Source organism: Rhea americana, unplaced genomic scaffold, assembly GCF_003343005.1.
Source record: "Rhea americana isolate MKP2758 unplaced genomic scaffold, rheAme1 scaffold_175, whole genome shotgun sequence".
Lineage (NCBI taxonomy): Eukaryota > Metazoa > Chordata > Aves > Rheiformes > Rheidae > Rhea > Rhea americana.
In genome coordinates, this window is record NW_028185872.1 from 632,597 (window position 1) to 652,656 (window position 20,060).

General features: G+C 42.9%; 1 protein-coding gene across 1 annotated transcript in view; it reads left to right on the forward strand.

Annotated features, from left to right (window-relative positions):
- Nucleotides 1–20,060, forward strand: part of PIGL (phosphatidylinositol glycan anchor biosynthesis class L) — a 64,786-nt gene that overhangs the window by 32,725 nt on the left and 12,001 nt on the right. Inside the window, exons 3-4 of the mRNA XM_085301283.1 lie at nt 7,457–7,547; nt 14,432–14,499. Coding sequence (XP_085157409.1) covers nt 7,457–7,547; nt 14,432–14,499 — 159 coding nt within the window. The remainder of the gene's footprint in view (nt 1–7,456; nt 7,548–14,431; nt 14,500–20,060) is intronic.

Sequence of the window (20,060 nt, forward strand, 5' to 3'; positions counted from 1 at the left end):
ACTCCATGGCACTGCCTGATTCTCGCAACTAACCTGTTGCAGACTTCTACTTATACTGAAGCTAGAGTTTCTCAGTGTAGATTTAATTGAATGAAAGAGGTGTCCCTCCTTTCACTGTCAGGTGAATTCAAAGCTGTGCAGGACACTGAGGTATTGGTATTTGACGCTCACTGCCTTGTGCAGTCAGTAATGATGACTGCACAATTCTGGTGTGGTATTCTTCGCGCTGGTGTCTGAGCACATTCCAGCAGCACAGTAACAATGTGAGTGTCACACACAGAGTGTGACACTTGCACATGAGGCTTCCAGGTCATGTTTCTCCACCTGCAAGTTATACGTTTGCAGCACTGTCTTAGAGTAGCACTGTGTGCCAGGCTGTGTCAGACATGGCTGTGGTCTGATGCGTGGGAGCAATGATCTGATATGGAGCTGTAGACATATACTGGAAATCTCATTCTCCGCAAGCACGACCCTACTATAAGTCATGTTCCCTAGCTGCAGTGTTGCCATTGCATGACCAAAGCAGGGATCCAGTTCGTGATGCACCCAAATCTCTGTCATGTGACTTGGCAAAGAGGGTCTCCATTGCTGGGATTACATTTGCCCCAGATGTCTCAGCTTTCTATGTGCACTGGAATGTTTGGAGAATTTTAAACTTTAAATATTGCTGTGTTTCTGCTAGGAAAAAAAAATGTTCCAAGAGCAATTCTTCCTATTTGCAGCTGAAAGCAAAGCAGTTTGTGATGACACGGGATTTGGGAGTTCATTCACTGTTTGGCACCAGCTGCTGCGGAAGTTCTGATTACTCTAGGAGATGTTATCCTAGTTGCAGAGTTCTTCTGCACCACAGGGGAAGAGTTGTTCACTGTATTATTCATTCTGAAGCTTTATGCAGTCTTTTATGTGTTTTGGGTGAGGCCTTTAAGTCAGGACTAAGATGTTGAACTTGATTCAGTACTCCATGCGAAGACAGAGAATAGAAGACAGGTTTGGGGTTCCAGTAACCAGGATTRCCAAGACATGTGTTTTAGATCTAGATCTGGAAATCAAAACACAGACATAACGCTTCTCTTAWAAGGATCTCAAAGTTCTTTACATGTTACATGTTACATTATATGCTGTGAGCATATAATTATTTTCTTTTCACAGCATGAAGAGTGAAAGACAGAAAGGCTGTGACTAAAGAGGTGATCAGCTCAGAAGTAGCTGAGCTGGATTCTGTCTCCTGTCTTATGGCCCTGGTGCCCTCTTCTAACTAGTTTTTCAAAGTTACTTTTCTAAATTCATTTTAGCCATGGTAGTTTCTGTGCATTTGTATTCTTGAAAGGCACCATAAATTGTTTTTGTTTAAAGGCATTGAATATGAACTTGTTCCTACAGAGCTTTGTGCTGTAATTTATCAACAAGGCGCTAAGGCACAGACGTCAGATGAATACCAGATTTCAAATTACGATAAGCAATTGTGTCATCTCTGTGAATAAACATTAAACTCTGCTGAGAAATCATCAATAATTCATTACAAAACATAAATGAGTACAGGGACATTCGGATAAGTCTTTGCAAACAAGCAGTTCCGTGTTCTGTAATAATTCCTTTGAATTTAAACCCAAAGGATGCTTATTTCTCAAACAGAAACACACGATCATGCTCAGGTCAAAAGCTTTGTTCCCTAGAGATCTAATTGCCATTTGCCTTTGGGGAGTTACGGAGGTAGCTGGAATATTGTCTAACATTGGTGCACTATGGTTTTTCACAGACCGGTGGAGAAGCATGCACAGCTTGCCTGGGCTTTTGAGGAAGCTGAATGGAGTGTGCCCTTGTGTTCTTTCCCTTTACACAGGAGTGTGGCCAACTGTGGCCACGTTAATGATGTCAGCACTTACCCRTGTTTTAGGCATCAGATTTACTTAATTTACTTTTGAAATTTGTGTAAAGTAGTCCTAAACTTCTACATTACAGAAGTTAGGGGTGGGAGAAAAGGATTATGTCCATACTACCTATTCTTTCATTTTGGGGGGGGGAGAGGAAGGGGGAGATATTTGTAGCGTGCTTTATTTTTAAATATTCCAGTCATTGTCATTTTCACCGCTTCCTAAAATCCTTAATTGAGTCTTAAAAGATAAGTCTTAGAACAATTTGAGTTTCATTATTTTGGGGAGAAAGAGGAAGTTTCCAGTATAAAAATTTCAGCATTGGCTTCTCTATCTTAGGTGGCTTTTCATTTGATCATCTGACACTTAGCATTGTGGTTTATTCCCTGTCTCCCTCAAACTGTTGATCGCTACATTCCAGTAAGCACASAGCATCTGTTCCCTATATGACATGATGTTCAAAGATGCTGGTCATTTTTCTAAGCACTCTGTTTTCATTTGAATCTGAGATGTACATGCAGTCTAGCAGCAATATTTCCTTCCTGTCTGTAGTTGACCATTATGGAAAGATAAATTTATAGATAGTCATTAATTTCAGGATTTAGAGGCTCTGCTTCAAGATCTAGGGCTAGCCTGTCTTAACTTATCTTAGCATAATCTCAAAAATAATAATTCTCTGCTCTACTTTAGAGGGGATGAAATAATTTCTGTTTACTCAGTTTTTTCAATTACTTTGATGCTGTGATATAAAGGTCACTGATTGCCTCTAGTCATCACATGGCTTTTTCACTAATTGTGCACTCACGTCATTTTATTCTGTTGCTTCTTTTGCTTTTTGATCCAGTTTCAATTGCCCAGATGTTCAATTTATACAGTTAACTTTATACAAAGGGCATCCTTTGTTCAAACAAACACATTGTGGTCATTGTTCTCAGCTGGAAACCTATTCCACAGCCGTTCACCTGTTTCCTATGTAATCTGCCATCAAGCTGCTGACCTTTGTGCTGATTTAATGTAAAATTGTTCATTGCAGGGAGGAGGGATAAAGAGGAAAAATTATGCAAAAATGTTTCCTGGTCCCTAGTCATGGATTGATTGCAGTCATACTGCTAGATAAAAGGGTAGTAAGAACTGGGAAAGCTCTTTCATCTTTACTCTTTTGGTGTGTAGCGGAATGGAAAATCACGTTAGTACCTTGAAAAATTTGCTCTTCTGTCTCAGAGTGTATTAATGAAGATGGAGAAYAGGCATCTTCCAGGAGGAACCCTATTGCCACTCTGCTCCCCTTTTGCCACCTACAAACCCTTCACACCAAGGCAGAGGGGGTATTTGCAAGACCTCGTCGCAGTATCTGTCACATGGGAAGAAGCACTGCTTCTTCCCATGTGCTTTCAGGAGGGGCAGATCCCAGATTATTCTGACTGCAAGTGTCCACATAGGGCAGCCCATTTGCTCACTGTTAAGCCATTGGACTTCACATAGACTAACTGTTTAGTTTTAAACCTTCAGAGTGGTCATGACAGCTTAGTTCATGAGCAGAACAAATTCTGTGGAAGGCTTTGAAAGAAGATTGTACACATAAATGCGTTGGTGGTTGCTAAAAGATCAGTAGAAGATGAGCAGTGAAAAGCTGACCAGGGACTGAGTAGTGGATCATGTAAAAAGGGAATAACTTGGCTATAGATGTGTGTGGAGGTTTTAAAACCTGTCTTGGACACACAAGAATTCTTCCAGATGAAAGAAATCTTGCCATCTTGAGCCTTAAACATTCCTAGAAAGATTGTCCTACAAAACTATCTAAACTGTTGGCAGGGATAGCATCGCTGGCAACGTGCACAGTGTTTTAATGGCCAAGGCTGAGGCAAAAGAGGAGCTGTGCTCCACAGCCCACAGTAGGTGAGAGGAGGAGGCCTGCAAGGGAGCTGGCATCGTGGTAAGACTTTTAACATTTCTTTGATTTAGCCAGCTGTAACTGCTGGGCAAGACTTGCAAAAGGCTGAATTTTGATTTAACTTGCTGATGTGATTTGCTGTGGCCCCCTTGTAGTTCTCTGAACCCTCGATAGGACGTCTGAGACATCTATCACGTTGGTCTCCCTGTGCAGACCTCAGGAAGGGGAATTGCAGATGCCAGTGCCTTCTCTATCTGCTCAGCTTGGCAAGGAGGATGAAAAGGGAGGTGATAGGAAGAAAACCAGGGGCCTTATCCAGTTCTCACTACCAACAGCGGTATTGTCCAGAACAGATAAACGGAAGGCCATGGGCTTTGGTTTTCCAAAGCATAGAGTGTTGCCCATGACTGGCGCTGCTGAAATCAGTGAGCAGAGGCAGACGTTACTTCATGCTGCAGAAACCACAGTCATGTGGAACGCCCATGAAGATCACTTCCAGGCTATACAGATTTGGTGGAGATGAGGCCAAGTAACTGAACCCCTCTACCCTTCCCACCAGCACCCTCCAGCAGTGTGACCTGGGAGACCTTCCCAGTGCAGTATTTATACCTTGGTCTGTCACATTGACTGACAGCAGCAACAAGGAGATGTCTAGGGCAGAGGATGTGGAGGGTGTGGGGAAGGGTGTCTCCTGGGAAAAGCTCCGGGCTGCTCCCGGGAATGTGCTAATTTTCACTCCTGTATAGTCCTTTATCTCAGCTCTTCGACCTTGAGCTCAGAGACATTATTAGCCTTAGCCAGAAAGGCAGAGTGTGGAATTAACCATTTAAATGCTGAATGTTTCTGATTCCAGGCCCTGAAGTTATAAACAGGTGGATGCAACGTATCTGAATTGTTCAGGAAGTCAGTGGACTTTTCAGGTTTGGTTAGCACTGATTTTAAAAATACTAGGAAGAATGTTGTATACCATCTTGTGAACTATATCAATATTCAAACTTTGTATGTGCCTTCCTAGCAGATGTAGAGATCTCCTTTAAAAATGCCTTTTGTGTGCTTTGCTACGCACTGTGTATCAACTTGATTTTCTTAGTCAGCTTTTCTTCCTTACCTGGACCCCATTACTGATCTGCAGACCACAAGCTGAAAGCCATTGGTCTAATGCTTTAAGTGAGCTCTCTGCTATTGTGGTAACTCTTAAATTTTAGACTTTACAAAGTACTATACAAATTCTTAGCAAAAATTGAAGTGAGAGAGATCTAGATTGAAATCTAGATTGATGTATTGGCAGTTCTGCTACTTACATCTTTGTGATTTTGGGCTTGTCTTTTAACCTTGGTGTTGCTTTCTATGTTTGCAGAATGAGCTGATAATTCCTCAGTGGCCCATGATGTCTGCTAATATTTTGAATGTGCTTACATACATGTGTGTTTTGTTTGGCAGGGTCAGCTCCTCTGTCTTTGGTGCCTGACAAATGATACTATGCAAGGAAAAAAAATCTTTTGCCTTTCTGGGAGTCAGTGGTGGTCTCTCCATGAGCAGCAGTAAATGTGGAGAAGTGGAAATTTTTGCGGAGTACTCCTGCTTAATCGGTTCAGTATTCATGGAGTTAATTTGCTCATGCCTTCAGATTGTTTTGTTTCCAGGGATTCTAAACCATYGCCTCCAGCTGTTCATTTCCATTGAACAAGGGTGATCTTTATCTGTCTAAACTAGTTAAAACCTGCTCCACTACCCAGCAGCCTTTTTGGAAATAGCCCAATAAAGCTGAGTGCAGTGGCTATGACACTAACAGCCTCCTGGACATCTTGCTGTTGGAGCACTCCTCCTGTTGTAATGGGACTCTTCACTTCCTTCACAGGTCCATTTAACTGCTGTCTAGATTGGGCAATGGTATTTATGTTAGAAGCAGCCAGTGGAGAATCCCTTCTAGACTAATTTAGCAGTTTAATATTATCAGATTAAGGCTTGACACAACCTCAAAGGTACCATTCAGGCAACTGAAGCTCTGTAAGACTTGCACTTAGATTCTGTTCAGTGTGCGTGTTGCTTGGAATATTCGGATTGAAGCATATTTTTAAAATGTGCTTCATTTGAAGTCTCCTGTGACATAGTGAGATTTGTAATACCTTTGGGGCTGTTTTGTCTTTAAACATGGGATCTGATAGTTTTTGTCTTGTGCAAATTAGATGCAATTTTGTTAAGCTGATGAGACAGCCACCAGATGTACCAAAGAATCTTTCCTGTGAGGAAAATTAAATGCCTTGCGTATGTCAGACAAAGATGTTATCTGTGCCAGAAGGAATCACAAATTGCAACAGAAGATTTCCCAGTTTTAGTAATGCTGCTACCAGGATCCTAGCTAGGGTGTGTGCACTCCCATAGAAACACCTTCTGTTGTTGCAGGGGTTGCTAACAGCACTTTATTTTGTCCAGTGCTGAACAAGGCTGAGTAACACAATGGTTAAAATGCTAGTGATCAGTCTGTGCTCTAGGCTCTTCCTTCTATTACTACTACTACTACTAACAGCAGTGGGAAAATTTGTGGCCAGAAGATCTCTCATGAAGACCTAAGCTGAGCCTGGCTTTGGAATATGCCAAGGAGACCTTTTCCCGTTGTTTTCCTGCAGATGTTAGCATCCTTGCTGTCCCGGGAGTCAGCAAGGCACGAAGAGCGTTGGGAAGTGGCACCCCTGCCCTCTGCAGCAAACAGCTGGATCTGTTCAGAGTCCAAGCCCATGTGTCTGATGAGAAGGCTGTGTAGTCACTTTTCTGCTAAACTGCCTCGTAGCAATAATCAGACTATCAGAGGATAGGAAAAGTCTGAGAAAATGACCAGTTTAAGATGTCATTATTGGCCTTTAGCAGCTGCATGTTATCCTATTCTTATTAATAACCAATATTTTAACCACTGGAAGCAATGCTTTCTTGGCACCATTCATATGTAATGTCTGGGGGTCATATTCAGCTCTCCATTGCATCAAGGTAAATATAGGCTAACTCGTTTGGTTTCCTTGGTGTTATTTTGCATTTGGCTCATGCTCCTTGCCCTTAGGAGCCTGCAGTCTAAAATACCAGAGAGAGTGTTCAGTCACAGAACAGTTAGTACGCAAAGCATAAAAAACAAATGAAGGACTGCTATCCTGGCTGTGCACTAGAATTATGGCTATTTGTCCTCTTGTTGAGTCTAATGGGTTATTCATGCGTAAACAAGAGCAGGAGTTTTTTTGTTACTTTTCATATGTAATTCACCAGTAAATTATGGCTGGAAAGTCTCTGGGAAAATGATTTTTTTAAATGGTTTTAAATAAAGAGTTGTTAGTTATTTCCTTTCTGTGTAGAGAGATTTGATTGGGAGGAACAGAGAACAAGAATCACTGAGCAAAATAGAAGTTGCTTAAAGAAAAGCAGTAAGAAAATCTAGGTTAGTAGTAGGAAGAAAGGGAAAGCCTGGAAAATCTATGAGGAATGTGTTGGAACTGCTGKTTCCCTTCCAACTTTGCCCTCCCCCACCTTCTCTCCAACATACAAGCTTGTAAGACCTCTAATAAGGTTATATATGGCCATATATATAAGGTTTTATGTCATCTATGCATTTATCTTAATTTCATTCTCCAGTACAAGAATCTCTCTTTTTTTGCATACTCTTTATAAAGTTGTCAGCGCTGAGGACACTAATAGTACTTTTCATTTTCAGGGGTCTTCCGGACAATCCTGCTCTTCAGTGGGACACACAGCTCCTTGCTACCTTCATGCTAAAGCATATAGAAGCCRATAACATCAACCTGGTAATGTGAAACTTTGTACAGCACATGCATTTTCTGCAGTACTTCTGAGCCTGTAGTCTAGGCTTTTTCCTTCCCTCTGAAAGCTTTCTTTAGAGTCTTGGTTAGGATTTTGCTTCTGGAGTCTCTGTGAAATAGGCTAGGAGAGGGAGGGAGGGTACCAATCCATTCTGAAGTATTTACTTTGCAATCTTTACCCGTTTCTCTAGCTGGATCCTATTAAATCTCTTTTGTGTGGTCTTATCACCCATCTTCGCTGAAATACAAGCTTCAAATTAGCTAAAAACTGGAAAATCTGTTGAAACTGGTAAGCTTCACTGTAGTGGATTTGGGGATTCATTAGTTGTAGGGGACCCCCTGAACAAGTCCAGCTGAGTTTCAGGTCTAAAATTAAATCTGAAAATGATTTTGCATTTTGTAGTTAAAGACCTTATGTGAGTATTTGTGCAACTTCTATTATCTTGTGAAGTAAAACATGGTCATTCTCATCTTTTTTTTCGAATACTTCAAACAACTGCTAGAACTCCAGAACAAATAAAATTATCCCACTGAAAAACAGGAGAAAGAGTGATGGCATAGGTTAGATGTGTATCCTTTCTTTCTAGAGATCTTTGCTTCCAAATGGGAACTAAGCAGTGGAGAGATTTTACTTCAGTAGCTCCTCAAATATGTGTCTACGTTTTAAAGCTACCATTTTGCTGCTGCTGTTAGGTTTCATTGATGAGGAGTGGATATGAGGTTTAGGCTTAGGCTTAGATTTGAAGTACATTGATGGGCATGTGTTAGAGGGTTAGATTAGCAGGGATATACATCAGAGTAGAAAAATATTAAGCTGGAGAGGGTTCATGGGGTTGGAATAGGCTTTTGTTATGGAACAGGAATAAGGGGCTAAGCACGGAAAAATCTGTGCTCTGTTCTTTGCTGTAGAACCTTGCTGTGGTCATTCATGTCACTGTCACACACTGATGAACAGCAAAATCACAAAACTTTTAAAGCTTTTCAGCAATTCACAAAACAAGACACCAMATCTTCTGTAGCGTGGGCACTGAAAACCCATGGGCATGAAAAGCACTGTTGTACTTCCAACCCTGTATTGATTCTGAAGCTAATTTTCCATGAAATTTGTTGCTGTACACAGAGACAAATGCAGTTTTCCTTGAGTCATTCTGTGCCTTTTGGCCCGGTGAATAGATAGAGCTTTAATCTAAACTGAAAGCTGCTAACACAAGAGGACTTGTACTGCGTGTTTGCGACTCTCCTGGGCACTAGGGCAAGTGCACTAGGATCCCAGTAGATACTTTGAAAACACTAGAACTTCCTCTAGATGATTAGAAAGGGTTAGATCTTTACCTCAAAGGAGATTAAACACAAGCTGTTCATGCTGGGGAAGGCAGGAGTCCGGTATTAGCATAGCGTGAGCTGAAAAATCGTGTGATTTTCAAAGCAAAAAACATGCAAAATCTCTGTTACTGTCCCTGCTGTGTTGCTGGTGTGAGGTGTAGCCTTAGTAATGAGGAATATTGTGGAAGGGACCTTGAATGGTCGAGGGCCCACTGTGCACTCCTCAGTGATTCYGTGATCGGCACTGAGGACAAACTTCTGTAGCAGAACAGATTGTCAGCAGCACCAAGGGCTACTGAAGCAGCTTTGTGGAGATGGTGGTTGTGAACTGCTCTGTAAATGTATATTATTTTAAGTGTCCCCAATAATCACATAATTGCTAAAATACCTTTCAGCTAGGAGCAGATCTGGTTTGCTAACAATGCACCTGATTACCTTTGTCCAACACGCTGCTTTTAAAACTTTAAAGCTTGGGAATTAGGTATCTATTGGCTGCTCTTTGAGCATCTCTACTCTCCTGAGACAATGGCCTTATCTTGAAAGGTAAACTTGAGTCTGTCTTTCACTAATGTTGAAATTGATAGTATCAGCTTAATGTGCTAAAAAGAGCCCTGTCAAGTAGTAAGCTAACATGGCTTCAGACACAAGCTAACTCCATAAGGTTACCATGACTGGAAGACATGTCTTGTTTTATCTGTCCCACTGGGAAAACTTTCCCCAGTTGTCCCTCATAGTCATAGCATAGACAATGGTATCTTTTATTTACAGAATGTATGTGTCATCTGGCAGTGGAGATTCAGGTTGCAATTGCAACATGTCTGAAGCAAAGACTGCAAAGGAAAGAGTCACGTCATTTTATGTGTATTTTTGTTCCATTGCATAGTTAGTCATTTCCTCAGTTGCCCAGGAAGTCCATAAGTAACTCAATCTTTTTGAGAGCTACAGGGACATATTTCATCTAAGTTCTACACTAAATAATGCAGACACAGAAATTAACATTTGGTATAGTCTAAGCCAAAACTAATTTAAAGACTTTGGAAATTATTTCCTGCCTCCTGGATTTATAAGCAAAAACTAGTGTTGCTTGGAGAGGCAACCAAAGCTAGTCTGTCTTGATCCAGATTAGAAAGTATTTGGTRTGTAAAAAACAAGTTGCATAGTATTGTGTGGGCCTCAGGCACCTTCTAGATTATGAAATAGCACTCTTCATTATCCCAACTTTAGTGACAGCAGAGCTTGGATCAGGAGATGACATTCAGACTGTGTTTGGGGCAGATGCATTGCCAAGATTAGAACTCTTCRATACTCAGGTTTTTGAAAGCTCTTTTCCATGATGGGCTAATGGAAGTGTCATCCATTCAACTGCTCATGGGAAAGTCCCATTGTCTCAGATCTTCTCTAAAAGGAAAGCTAGACCCTTCTACAAATGATACCTAGTTGGAGCTTATATTTGAGAGGGTGAGTTCAACTGTGATGTTTTGGATCTGAGTCTCCACACCCTCCTAAAATTCAGAAGCATCCAAATGTGTGATGTTTGAAGACAATTTTATGTGTGTTTGCAGAACACCAGACACACACTGCAGCAGGCAGACTTTGTTGGAGAAGGCAACAGAGCAGGGATAGACTTTGGCATCTTTATTTCTTCTGCTCTTCTTCTACGTTGCAGACACCCCAGGTATGCTTTGGGGTACATGAGTGGGAGGGGACCTTTCATTCCAAGAGCTGATTCATGACTTAAACATTTACAGCTCTAACCCAATGGACACTGGAATGTGGAGAGTGATTTGAATTTTGCTTTGTCATCCAAGTGTCTAGTCTTTTTAATCTTTAGCTTGTCTAAATCAGCAACAAGGGGAATTTCTAAAAAACCTTCCTAATAGGATCAAAGGGAATTTGAATACTGTTGGCCTCTGTAGTGTAATTGGGCCTATAAAATGGTGCTCAAAGGAAGGCTATTAGAAATGGAGTTGCTTGCTGTGACATTTTATGGGATGGCCCTTCTTATGGGGGAATGARACTTTTCCATCCCCACCAGTCTACTTGGTCGGATGTGTGATTTTTTTGAAATGCTGAATGATGCCAGAAAGAGTGAGGGAGACCCACATCTTCAAGTGCTTTTCTTCTCCATTGCACATGGCTTCTAGAAGGCGCTTGGACTCCAGACCTCTCAGGAGTTTCCTCTTCTGCTAGTAATTGAGTAATTTCCTCTGTGCTCTTCCCCCTCCAGAAGGGATTTCTGAATGTGTTTATCTTGGCTGCAGCTCTGGCTTCCACCAGTGAAAGTTCCATTTCCTGAATACCAAGGTCACCCAGAAGAAAACCCAGCAGCACCAACAGCAGCAGCTCCCATTTCAGAACAGGTGTGGGGAGGGACCTCTCTCTTGCCCTAAAGATTTCACTGAGCAATAATTTCCACGTCAGGTGTATTTCCTATCCCAATCTTTTGCCCCCAAAACTGGCTGAGCTTGTTTTCRACCCAGACAGTTCCAAGATGTTCAGGTTTTCTCATTCTCCTGACTGTTTGCTTGATTTCATCATCAACCTGGTTCAGGTTATGTGTTTAAAGCAAGCACACCAGCTGGCTGCACCATGTGGAAGAAGGAGATGTTCCCATGTGAAAATATCTTCAGCATGTGAGAAAGAAACTGAGATTTATTATCGATAAAATGAATCCCCGAAGCCGGAGGAATATATTTGCATGTGATTGCTGCCTGCTTTCAGTCATGAGCACCACAGTGATGCTGTGGAATCGGTGTCTTTAGAGAATAGACCTAGAAGCTCCACACTGAATAGATCAGACTTCACTACTCCATCAGTAGCGAAACTGTGTGCTGTGAGGGATCTCTGTAGGGGAAGGGCCAATATTTCAAATATGGTCTTTCTGCAGGTAGAGTGAATGCCACCATGTTCAGGCCAGTGTTCAGGTATTTTTGGAATTGTGCTTATAGATTTGCATATTTGAAGCCACAGGCAATTCATGCGAAAATGTTCTAAGAGTAAACTAGATCACAACCATTGAAAATTAGCCTTGTGCAATCTCTTCAGCTAATTCAGCAATTGTATAACCCCAGCAGCTTTAGCAAGACTAGATCCCGTTTCTAAATAGGTGTGGAGAGAGAAAGCCTCCAAAGATATTTCTGAACAGCTAATTTCCATGTCAAGAATATTTACTAATCCAGCGTTAAGCTTCCACAATTGGCCAGAGCCAGTTTTGTCAAAATAGTGATAAGTTTATTTAGTCTGCTAACTACAGTCTCTTATCTCAGTCTTCTCGTTTGTTCTCCCGTGTCCTATACGACAGGAGAAATCTATATTTTCGCTTGCCTCAGGTTTTTTGCCTAATTTCTTAAGGAAACAGGAATAATGCAGTTGTATTTATAAGTGTGTGCACAGGAATATCCCAAAAAAGATKTTAGAGCTGATTGGATAATTTCGAAACACATTTGAAAACAAGACTGCTGCAAGAGTGCTGCCCTGTGAGACGATTCTTGCCTATGCCAGAGATAGGGATTACGGTTAGGGTTAGGGTCAGGGTTAGGGTTAGAGTTGAGCGAAGGAGAAAGCCTGTGTGCACCGTTGTTATGAGTGTGGATAGAGGGTGCGGAGAGAAGGTGATGGCTGCCAAGAGAGCTGGCATGGGAGGAGTTTCATGTGTGGTAGAGGTAGGGGTCATGGTCAGGGTTAGGGTCAGGGTCAGGGTCAGGGTTAGGGTTAGGGTCAGGGTCAGGGTTAGAGTTAGGGTTGAGAGAAGGAGAAAACCTGTGTGCACCGTTGTTATGAGTGTGGATAGAGGGTGCCGAAGGAAGGTGATGGCTGCCAAGAGAGCTGKCATGGGAGGAGTTTCTTGTGTGTGCAGAGATTGGGGTGTATGACTGTGGCTTGGCGTGGAAAATCTTAGAGGGATGTGGATTAATAGACTTAAAGATGTTACTTTTCTACAGGGTAAATRAAGAGACAGACCCTTTGTCTGCGTTTATTTTGTCAACATGCTCATCCCTACTGTAGCCATTAATAGACTCACTAGTATTCACCTGCCAGTGTGAATTTACTGTGCCAGTAATGAGTGGGATAAGTTGTTATCGTATGAAATGACAATTTAGGAGTCTACATCTGGCCGGCAACGTATAACCCTGCCTCTTGGTGGCYGCATTATTACAGCTGCTGGGCAAAGTGGAAAGTCCGGGTGTGGACTTGTACTGGGTGGATGGGTGTATAAGCAGGCTTGTCAGGAGTCTGTGGTTTCTGAGTATTTCTTATCAGAATCTTTGTGTGTGTTTCCTCTCCCTCTTTACACAGTAAATCCTATGTTTGACAGGGCTTCTCTTGTTGGAGGGTGGAGTAGAAAGTTGCAGGACCGGCAGGGTGGCTTTTGATCCTCCCTTGATCTTTAACCCAGTACTTCAGGCCCTGCTTATAAAATAGATGTTGAGAAGGGAACTGTGGTGAATAAGGAAGGCAGGAGCATTTCCTCCCTGAAGAAGAGAACAAGCTGGCAAGGAAGCAGGCATTGACTTAAAGATGGGGAGGTTATGATTTCTTCCCAGTTGTAGGGAAAGGAGCTGTGAAGAGCTCAGCTGCCTGGCCTCTCTCAAAGCACAAACCTAACTTTAAATTGCTCAAGGACAGTCACTTTCCCTGTCTGGAAAGCCTGCCTGCACATGTACCCTTTCTGCTCCAGGCTTTGTGCTGCCAGTCTGTCTGCTGGGCTGGAAGCAGGAGCTTTTCAGTACCACCTTCACACAGTGCCCAGAGTGAGCCCTTCCTTAATACTCTTAGGGAGGATGCTTCATCCCTAATACATTGCTGGTACGTCTGAGGGCAGGGAGACAAGGGCATTCTGTGCTTTGGAAGGTGACTTGGTAATTCTGCATTCACACATTACTTCTGCACTGTGAAGTTCTGCTTTCTTCCTGCAAAGAAACAATAAACAATATAATCTCCTTGTTCAGCTGAAAGCATGAGTTGGTTGTACAAAAGGTGCAGTCAGCTGATTCTTAAAAAAGTTTATTCTCAGATCACATTATTTTATCACTCTCTGATTCTGACATGAAGTCTCATTACAAACTGAACACTAGTACAYGACTCTGTTGTTCTTGCTAGAGCAACGATGTCCTGACTTACAATACAGCATCCTATAGTCTCACTGTGCAATCCACAGGCATTCTAGTATGTTGTTAGATGCAGGGGAGAGTGATTCATCGAGCCAGATCACTTGGAACAACCAGTTTGCAACAGATCACTCTGAAATAACCTTTTGGACAGATAATGAGTAAGAAGTGCATGCTGCCACTGGGAATGTGATTCTTCTCGTCTTTCTGCTATTTAAGCTCTTAGATTGTGTAGTTGTTTAGATCCAGTGACTTCACTTACTTGTTTAGTTGTATTTCTGTAGTGTGAATTCACACACAAGGCCTCACTGYGCAAGGCAAACACAGCTCTTCAGAGGCAACAGGCTGGGACAGTGCCATGTTGTGTATCAAAGACAGTTATTGCACAGTSTGTTTTCTCCTCCTAGGTTATTATTATTCTCTGGTTTTACTTTGCAGGTGGTAACCTTTGACGCAGGAGGAGTGAGTGGTCATGCTAACCACACTTCTCTTTGTACTGCTTTAAGGTACAGTATTTTGCATGCTTTTTTGGATGGCTCATTATAGTGTTATAGAGTGAATGTGATGCTTGTGCGTAAGCAGCAAATTTTAATAGCTAGAGCCAAGAACAGTATTAACTTTGCTGATATACATGAATGCCAGCCTTTGGGACACAATACTATTCAGAGAAATTCTCACAGCTCTGTAAATGACYTAGAGGCATCCTTTTCTATTCCACCTGCTGCTGCTCTTCTGCCAGTCCACCTTTCATTTGGTCCTCTTCGGCTCTTCCCATCCTTGCTCCCAGTGCATCAGCAGTTTCTGCTTCCCACCACTGGGGTAGGAATACACTTCCACTAAAATATGCCGTCAGTGACAGATCACTTTGCATTGCTGGTCTGAGGAGAACTTGCAAATAGCTAGTGCCTGAACAGATGGTGGTTAGATTGTGGAGCATTCTGCACTATTCTTCCAGAGGATGTTGCCCTCCTATCTGAGTGTCGGACTTTACCTCTCCAGTCCAAGGAAGTTGCTCTTTCACTAGAGCTGTCGCCACTTACCACTTTTCCTATGTCATTTCCTTCCTCCACCAGTTTATTCTTTAAATTCTGAAAGCCCTTCTCTCTGTGCTATGATGTATGAAGGATGCTAGACAAAAATCYCATGTATTAAAATCACCCAAATTCTGCCTAGCAAGGCATCTAGAATATTTTATTTTAATCTGTTGCTCATTCAGACCTGGTTGTATCCTAGAGAGATCTCCATGAGAGCTGCCCCTGCTTTTCTTTGGCATGAGAAGAACTCTTTGCTAGTGTACTTTGTATTTTTAGCATCAATTTGTTTTCTGTATCACTTGCACAATTCAAATAATTCTCTAGCTGTCCTTACTAACATCACAGTGGTTTACCGTTCTCACTTGACTAAGGAAAGCTGCAGTGCTGCAGAACCCAGTGCTGTGAGCTACACTGGAAAGATGCTGAGAGTCCTTGATCTTATCTGATGRCTGAAGTTCAGTGTTAGAGAGGATCATGGCTTTTCCCAGCAACTTCAGAAACATCCTAACGGAAAGAAAGGAGGCAGAGTTAAAGCAAACAATGCATTTGTTTGGGCTAAGCACAGAGATGTTTCCCAGCACAATATTATTGAGGAGCCAGTCCAGTGGGTAAGGKATAGAGGCTGATGACCGATGCTCTCCTCAGTGGCACAGAGGGAATGATGAGCTGTCAGCTGCCTGCACCTCAGGGTTTGCTCAGTCRATTGCCATTGGGCAGCAAATAGGAATGGAGGGCAGATTGTTAGATGTTCCCCTACGTCCTGAGAAGGTACAGGGGAAACATGCTAGCGGCTGAATTATGCATGAGAGAATTAAGGAGAGCTCTGGATTTGGATCCCAGCTCTACTATTGTCAGACTCGAGGCTGTACAGAAATAACTTTCCCACCTTCGTGCTTTAGTTTTCCAGTATGTGCTGTGGGAATATTAACCCTTCTCTCAACTCAGAGTATGTTACTAGAGAGTATTCATTATCTGTAAACCCTTTGACCTCAGATCTTTGCTTTAGTCCTTAGCCTACAGCAGAACATTGTCCTGGGCTGATGAGGTACATGCTGATATGGACCCCAGTGTATAAGCAGCTCCCATTAACTAAGGACTGGGGTCTTGTGGCTTTTCCARTTCTGAATCAGCAGAAATAAGCATGATGGCCCAGTCATCTGCATGTGGCAGGAGTAGTACTGTGGCCACTGAAAGGTTAAACTTATTTTTAGTGGTTTGCTTGCTCTCATTATTTTTCAGTTTGTGTCATGTAGCAACTAGAGCGTGACCGTATCACTCCTGGTTTTCAGTGCCCTGATGAGTTCTCGCATATTGGCCAGTGCAGGCAGCGCTTGGAGCATATGCTGAAGCTTCTCACACACTTCCCTGTCAGCAGGGCTTTGCAAAGCAACAGTCACTGCCCTTGGCCCCAAGGCCCCCAGGACTGCATGACAAATAAACTCTCTCCACCTGTGCAGTGTATTTATTAACAGTCTTTAAAAAAGGTCTTACAGGGTCCTGCCTGCATTGTGGCTGTAAGTAGAARAAGTGAAGCAGAGGGCTGGTGCAGTGATCCTTAGTGCTTTTGGATACTCCCTGTCTATGGGAAATCTGCCTTGTGCTCACTAAATATGAGGCTGCTTACAGCAAAAGCAGGGGGAGAAAAGACTGTGTGACACGCTCCTTGCTTCAGGAGCCACAAATATCTGAACAGCAACAAGGAGCAAAGTAGTTCAGGAAAAGGATGTAGCTGAGCAGATGCTCAACGTTATCTGCTAAGGACATAAATATCTTTTGGGCTGTGGATCAGAGGTCACGTTCAAAGGAGCAGGGACTACTCCAAAGAAGTATGCCCTTCCCCTTGCAGCAACCTCTCCCCCTCCTGATGCGCTGCTATGTGTCTTCGCTTCAGATCAGGGAGGAACTGTGAAATGTCATGATTTGAGAGTCGATTTTTTTCTTCTGCAAGGAAAAAATAAGAAAAAACAGGATGAGAGAGGAACACAAATTGGTATTTGATTTCAGTCTCCCCTGGGAGTATTTCATTTCTGGTTCCCAGACTGAAAAAAAAAGAAAAAAAACAGAAAAAAAAAAGAAAAAAAAAGACAGCCCCACTATAGCAAAGAACAGAAAAATGGAATTGATCCTCTGTGGCTCTGTTCTATCCTCATCACCTTGATTTGGAAAAGCAGTTCTCTCTTATCCTCCAAAGCAGGAGCTTTCCCTCCAGCCAAGAGAGCCTGGATCCGATAAACACATCCACAAGGAAGGGCAGGTCTCRAGTGATGTCAAGGTCACTTTACTCCCTTCTCAGCATTTGGCCAGTCATTAGACACTACAGTAATAAGCATGGTAAATACTACGTGACAGGAATATTTGAGAACAGCTCTTTCCTGCACTTGGAAATGACAGGATTTGCACTGATCTCACGTGTACTATCAAGGTGATGCAGTTTTGCATGAGTCATTGTGCATTTCCATTTAATACCAACCCTCTTGTCCGGTAGAGTAGCAAATGGGAGGCYCTTGTTCGCTTAAAGTGGAGAGTAATGGTCTGTGTGAGAGGGAGGAAGGACAGCATCACCTTTTTCTCCAGTGAGCGATCAAATCCATTTCATCCCAGCTAGAACTGGAAAGAATAGTCCCTGTCTGCTTAGGGCAGAGCAAACTGAGTGGAAAATAGGAGCTGCTATATTTAACCACTGTGCATTATGTTGTTATAGCAACTGCATCCATAAAACTTGTATCAATGATGCCATATAAAAAGCTACATCAAAGAATCATTAGCGGAGCCTATTCCTGTCAGTTCCATTTGGAAAAACTCCTCTCAGTCCCACAGGATGTTGCWGAATGGCCGTCAGCTTGGTGGTGGATTGTAAATGAGACTGTGCAGAGGTGATATTTGGGAACTTTAGGGTTTTATCACTCCTGAGTCGACTGTGGTACAGCTTGAGTGCCACTGATGCCTTGTGTCATGGCCTGACTATTAAATGCTCCATTTATGAGTGCCACGGGACATAGCATGGTGTGTTTTAAGTAGTAGTTGGGTCATGTGCGAGGGGGAAAGAGCATTTCCAATCAAAACATTCAACAGTGTGTTGTCCAGCTAAATCTACAGGCTCGGTAGGTATGGTTCTCCTCAAAAGCCATCAACTACATGACATCCCTACAAATGTGCAGTTTTCCTTTTATTGAATTTTCTAGGCCAGCTCTTAAATGATGTGGAGAACAGGAAACGAGCTGTTTCTTGGGTGATTTGTTTGATGATAGCAAATGGTGCCCTGATACACCATTTTAATGGCTGCCTTCTTAAAAGGCAGGGGGCTGGAATGGGACTCCGATCTCTTCCTAAATTTAAGCAGCTGTAGCCCGTGCATTTCAAATGAGTGGCATCTCATTTACACTCTGGAAGCAGAGTATAGTCTTTTCTTTCCCATGCCTTTTTCCAGAAAATCCTTTTCCCAAACTGATTATTATTTGCTCCCCTTAGAAAAGAATTTCCTGTGGCATTAATATGTCTGTTTGGGACTGTTTAGCCCCTGCTAGACTTCTAGGTTCTGCAAAAAAAGACGACCTTTGATGAAGAAACAGCTTCCAGTACCTTCAGTTTCCGTCTGTCCTTTTATAGTCCAGCTCAGTTCCGKCATTTTGTTTTAGTGGGCTGTAATGTCCAAAGTGATGAGGGAACTTTTGAGTGGTATCTGTGAYTGCACTCAAACTGTCTCTACATGGTCAAGGCAAAATTTCATCCTCTGAGACCTTGACCCTTCCTCTCGGAGAACTCTGCCCCATGCCTGGCATACATCGTGTTGGTATCTTATCGGGCATCTCTTCGGTGATTTTACCTAATACCTTCAGCCCCTGCTCCCTCCTTCCTTAATTTGACCAAGCTCATTCATCCCAGTGCACTTCCATGATACTGTTGAGAGCCATTAAGATAAAGTTGGGCACAGGGCACCAGAACAGTTGGTACTTAGCAAGGATTCCCTCCTAAGAAGGGTTTTTTCAAAGGGACAGTATCAGGGAATGTCCTTCCCAGCCTCCCTGGACTGCTAGCAGTTTGACTGGAGCAGTGAAACTGCACATTTCTCTCCCAGACAATGCGGGGACAAAAGCACAGAGCAGCTCTGTCAGCTAGAAGATCTCCAAATCACCAGCTTTGTTTCTGACTGGCAGAACTCTCTTTTGCCACTGCAGTATGTGTGAGAACAGTGTGCCTGAGTAGTGTTTTAAACTGCATGTTGCTACATTGTGTAGTTTAGGGTGCGTGGAAATGCAGCCAGAAAGTCCGGTTAGGGAGGGAAGAGGCGTTCCAGATAGGAAACATTCAACATCTGGCAAGTATCTCACTCTAATGTCTCTGTAATTCCTGGGAGACTGGCTGTTCTTCCTCTTCCACATCTGTTTCATCAGATTAATTGGGCAGATTAGAAGTTAGGATCCTAAATGGAGCCCCAGTGCATCTTTAAGACTTCCATTCTCTGCCATGTTCTTGACAATTGCGTTTCCCCAGGGCTCTGCAGCAGCCAGCACAGTCAGTTCAGTGAAGGGTTTTGCCTTTGGCACAGGCAACTGTTTGGAGAGTGAAGTCATTGATTTCACTGAACAATTTTTCACAGAACAAAACATCACCAAAACTGTAATCCGCCCACCAGGGCGTCAGTCCTGGTTCATCCCTAGAGGAGGTCTGTGTTTCCCAAAACTGAGGTCTCAGCACCATCTTGCCATCAAGGGTAGATGCCAGTTATCAGCGCCTTTCAGGAGCCAGCCTACTCACTTTGTGGACAGCTTTCCTTGAGGTTGCCTGAATAAAGACAGGGAAATCAGGATCAATTTCCAAGATTGGGGTTGTTGGGGCATTTCAGTTTGTTCTGCTGGGCAGATGCAGCTGATAGCAACAGACTGCAACAGCTTTCAGAGTCCTTGAGGGAGGAGCTGGTGCTGAGTCCTTGCCGTGGACAGATAGTGAGTGCCTTTGGAGGACTCTCAGCCTTTTGGAGTTCTTTCTTGCTGAGGGTCTCACTCTCTTTCGAATGTGGATCTGAAGCCTGCCAC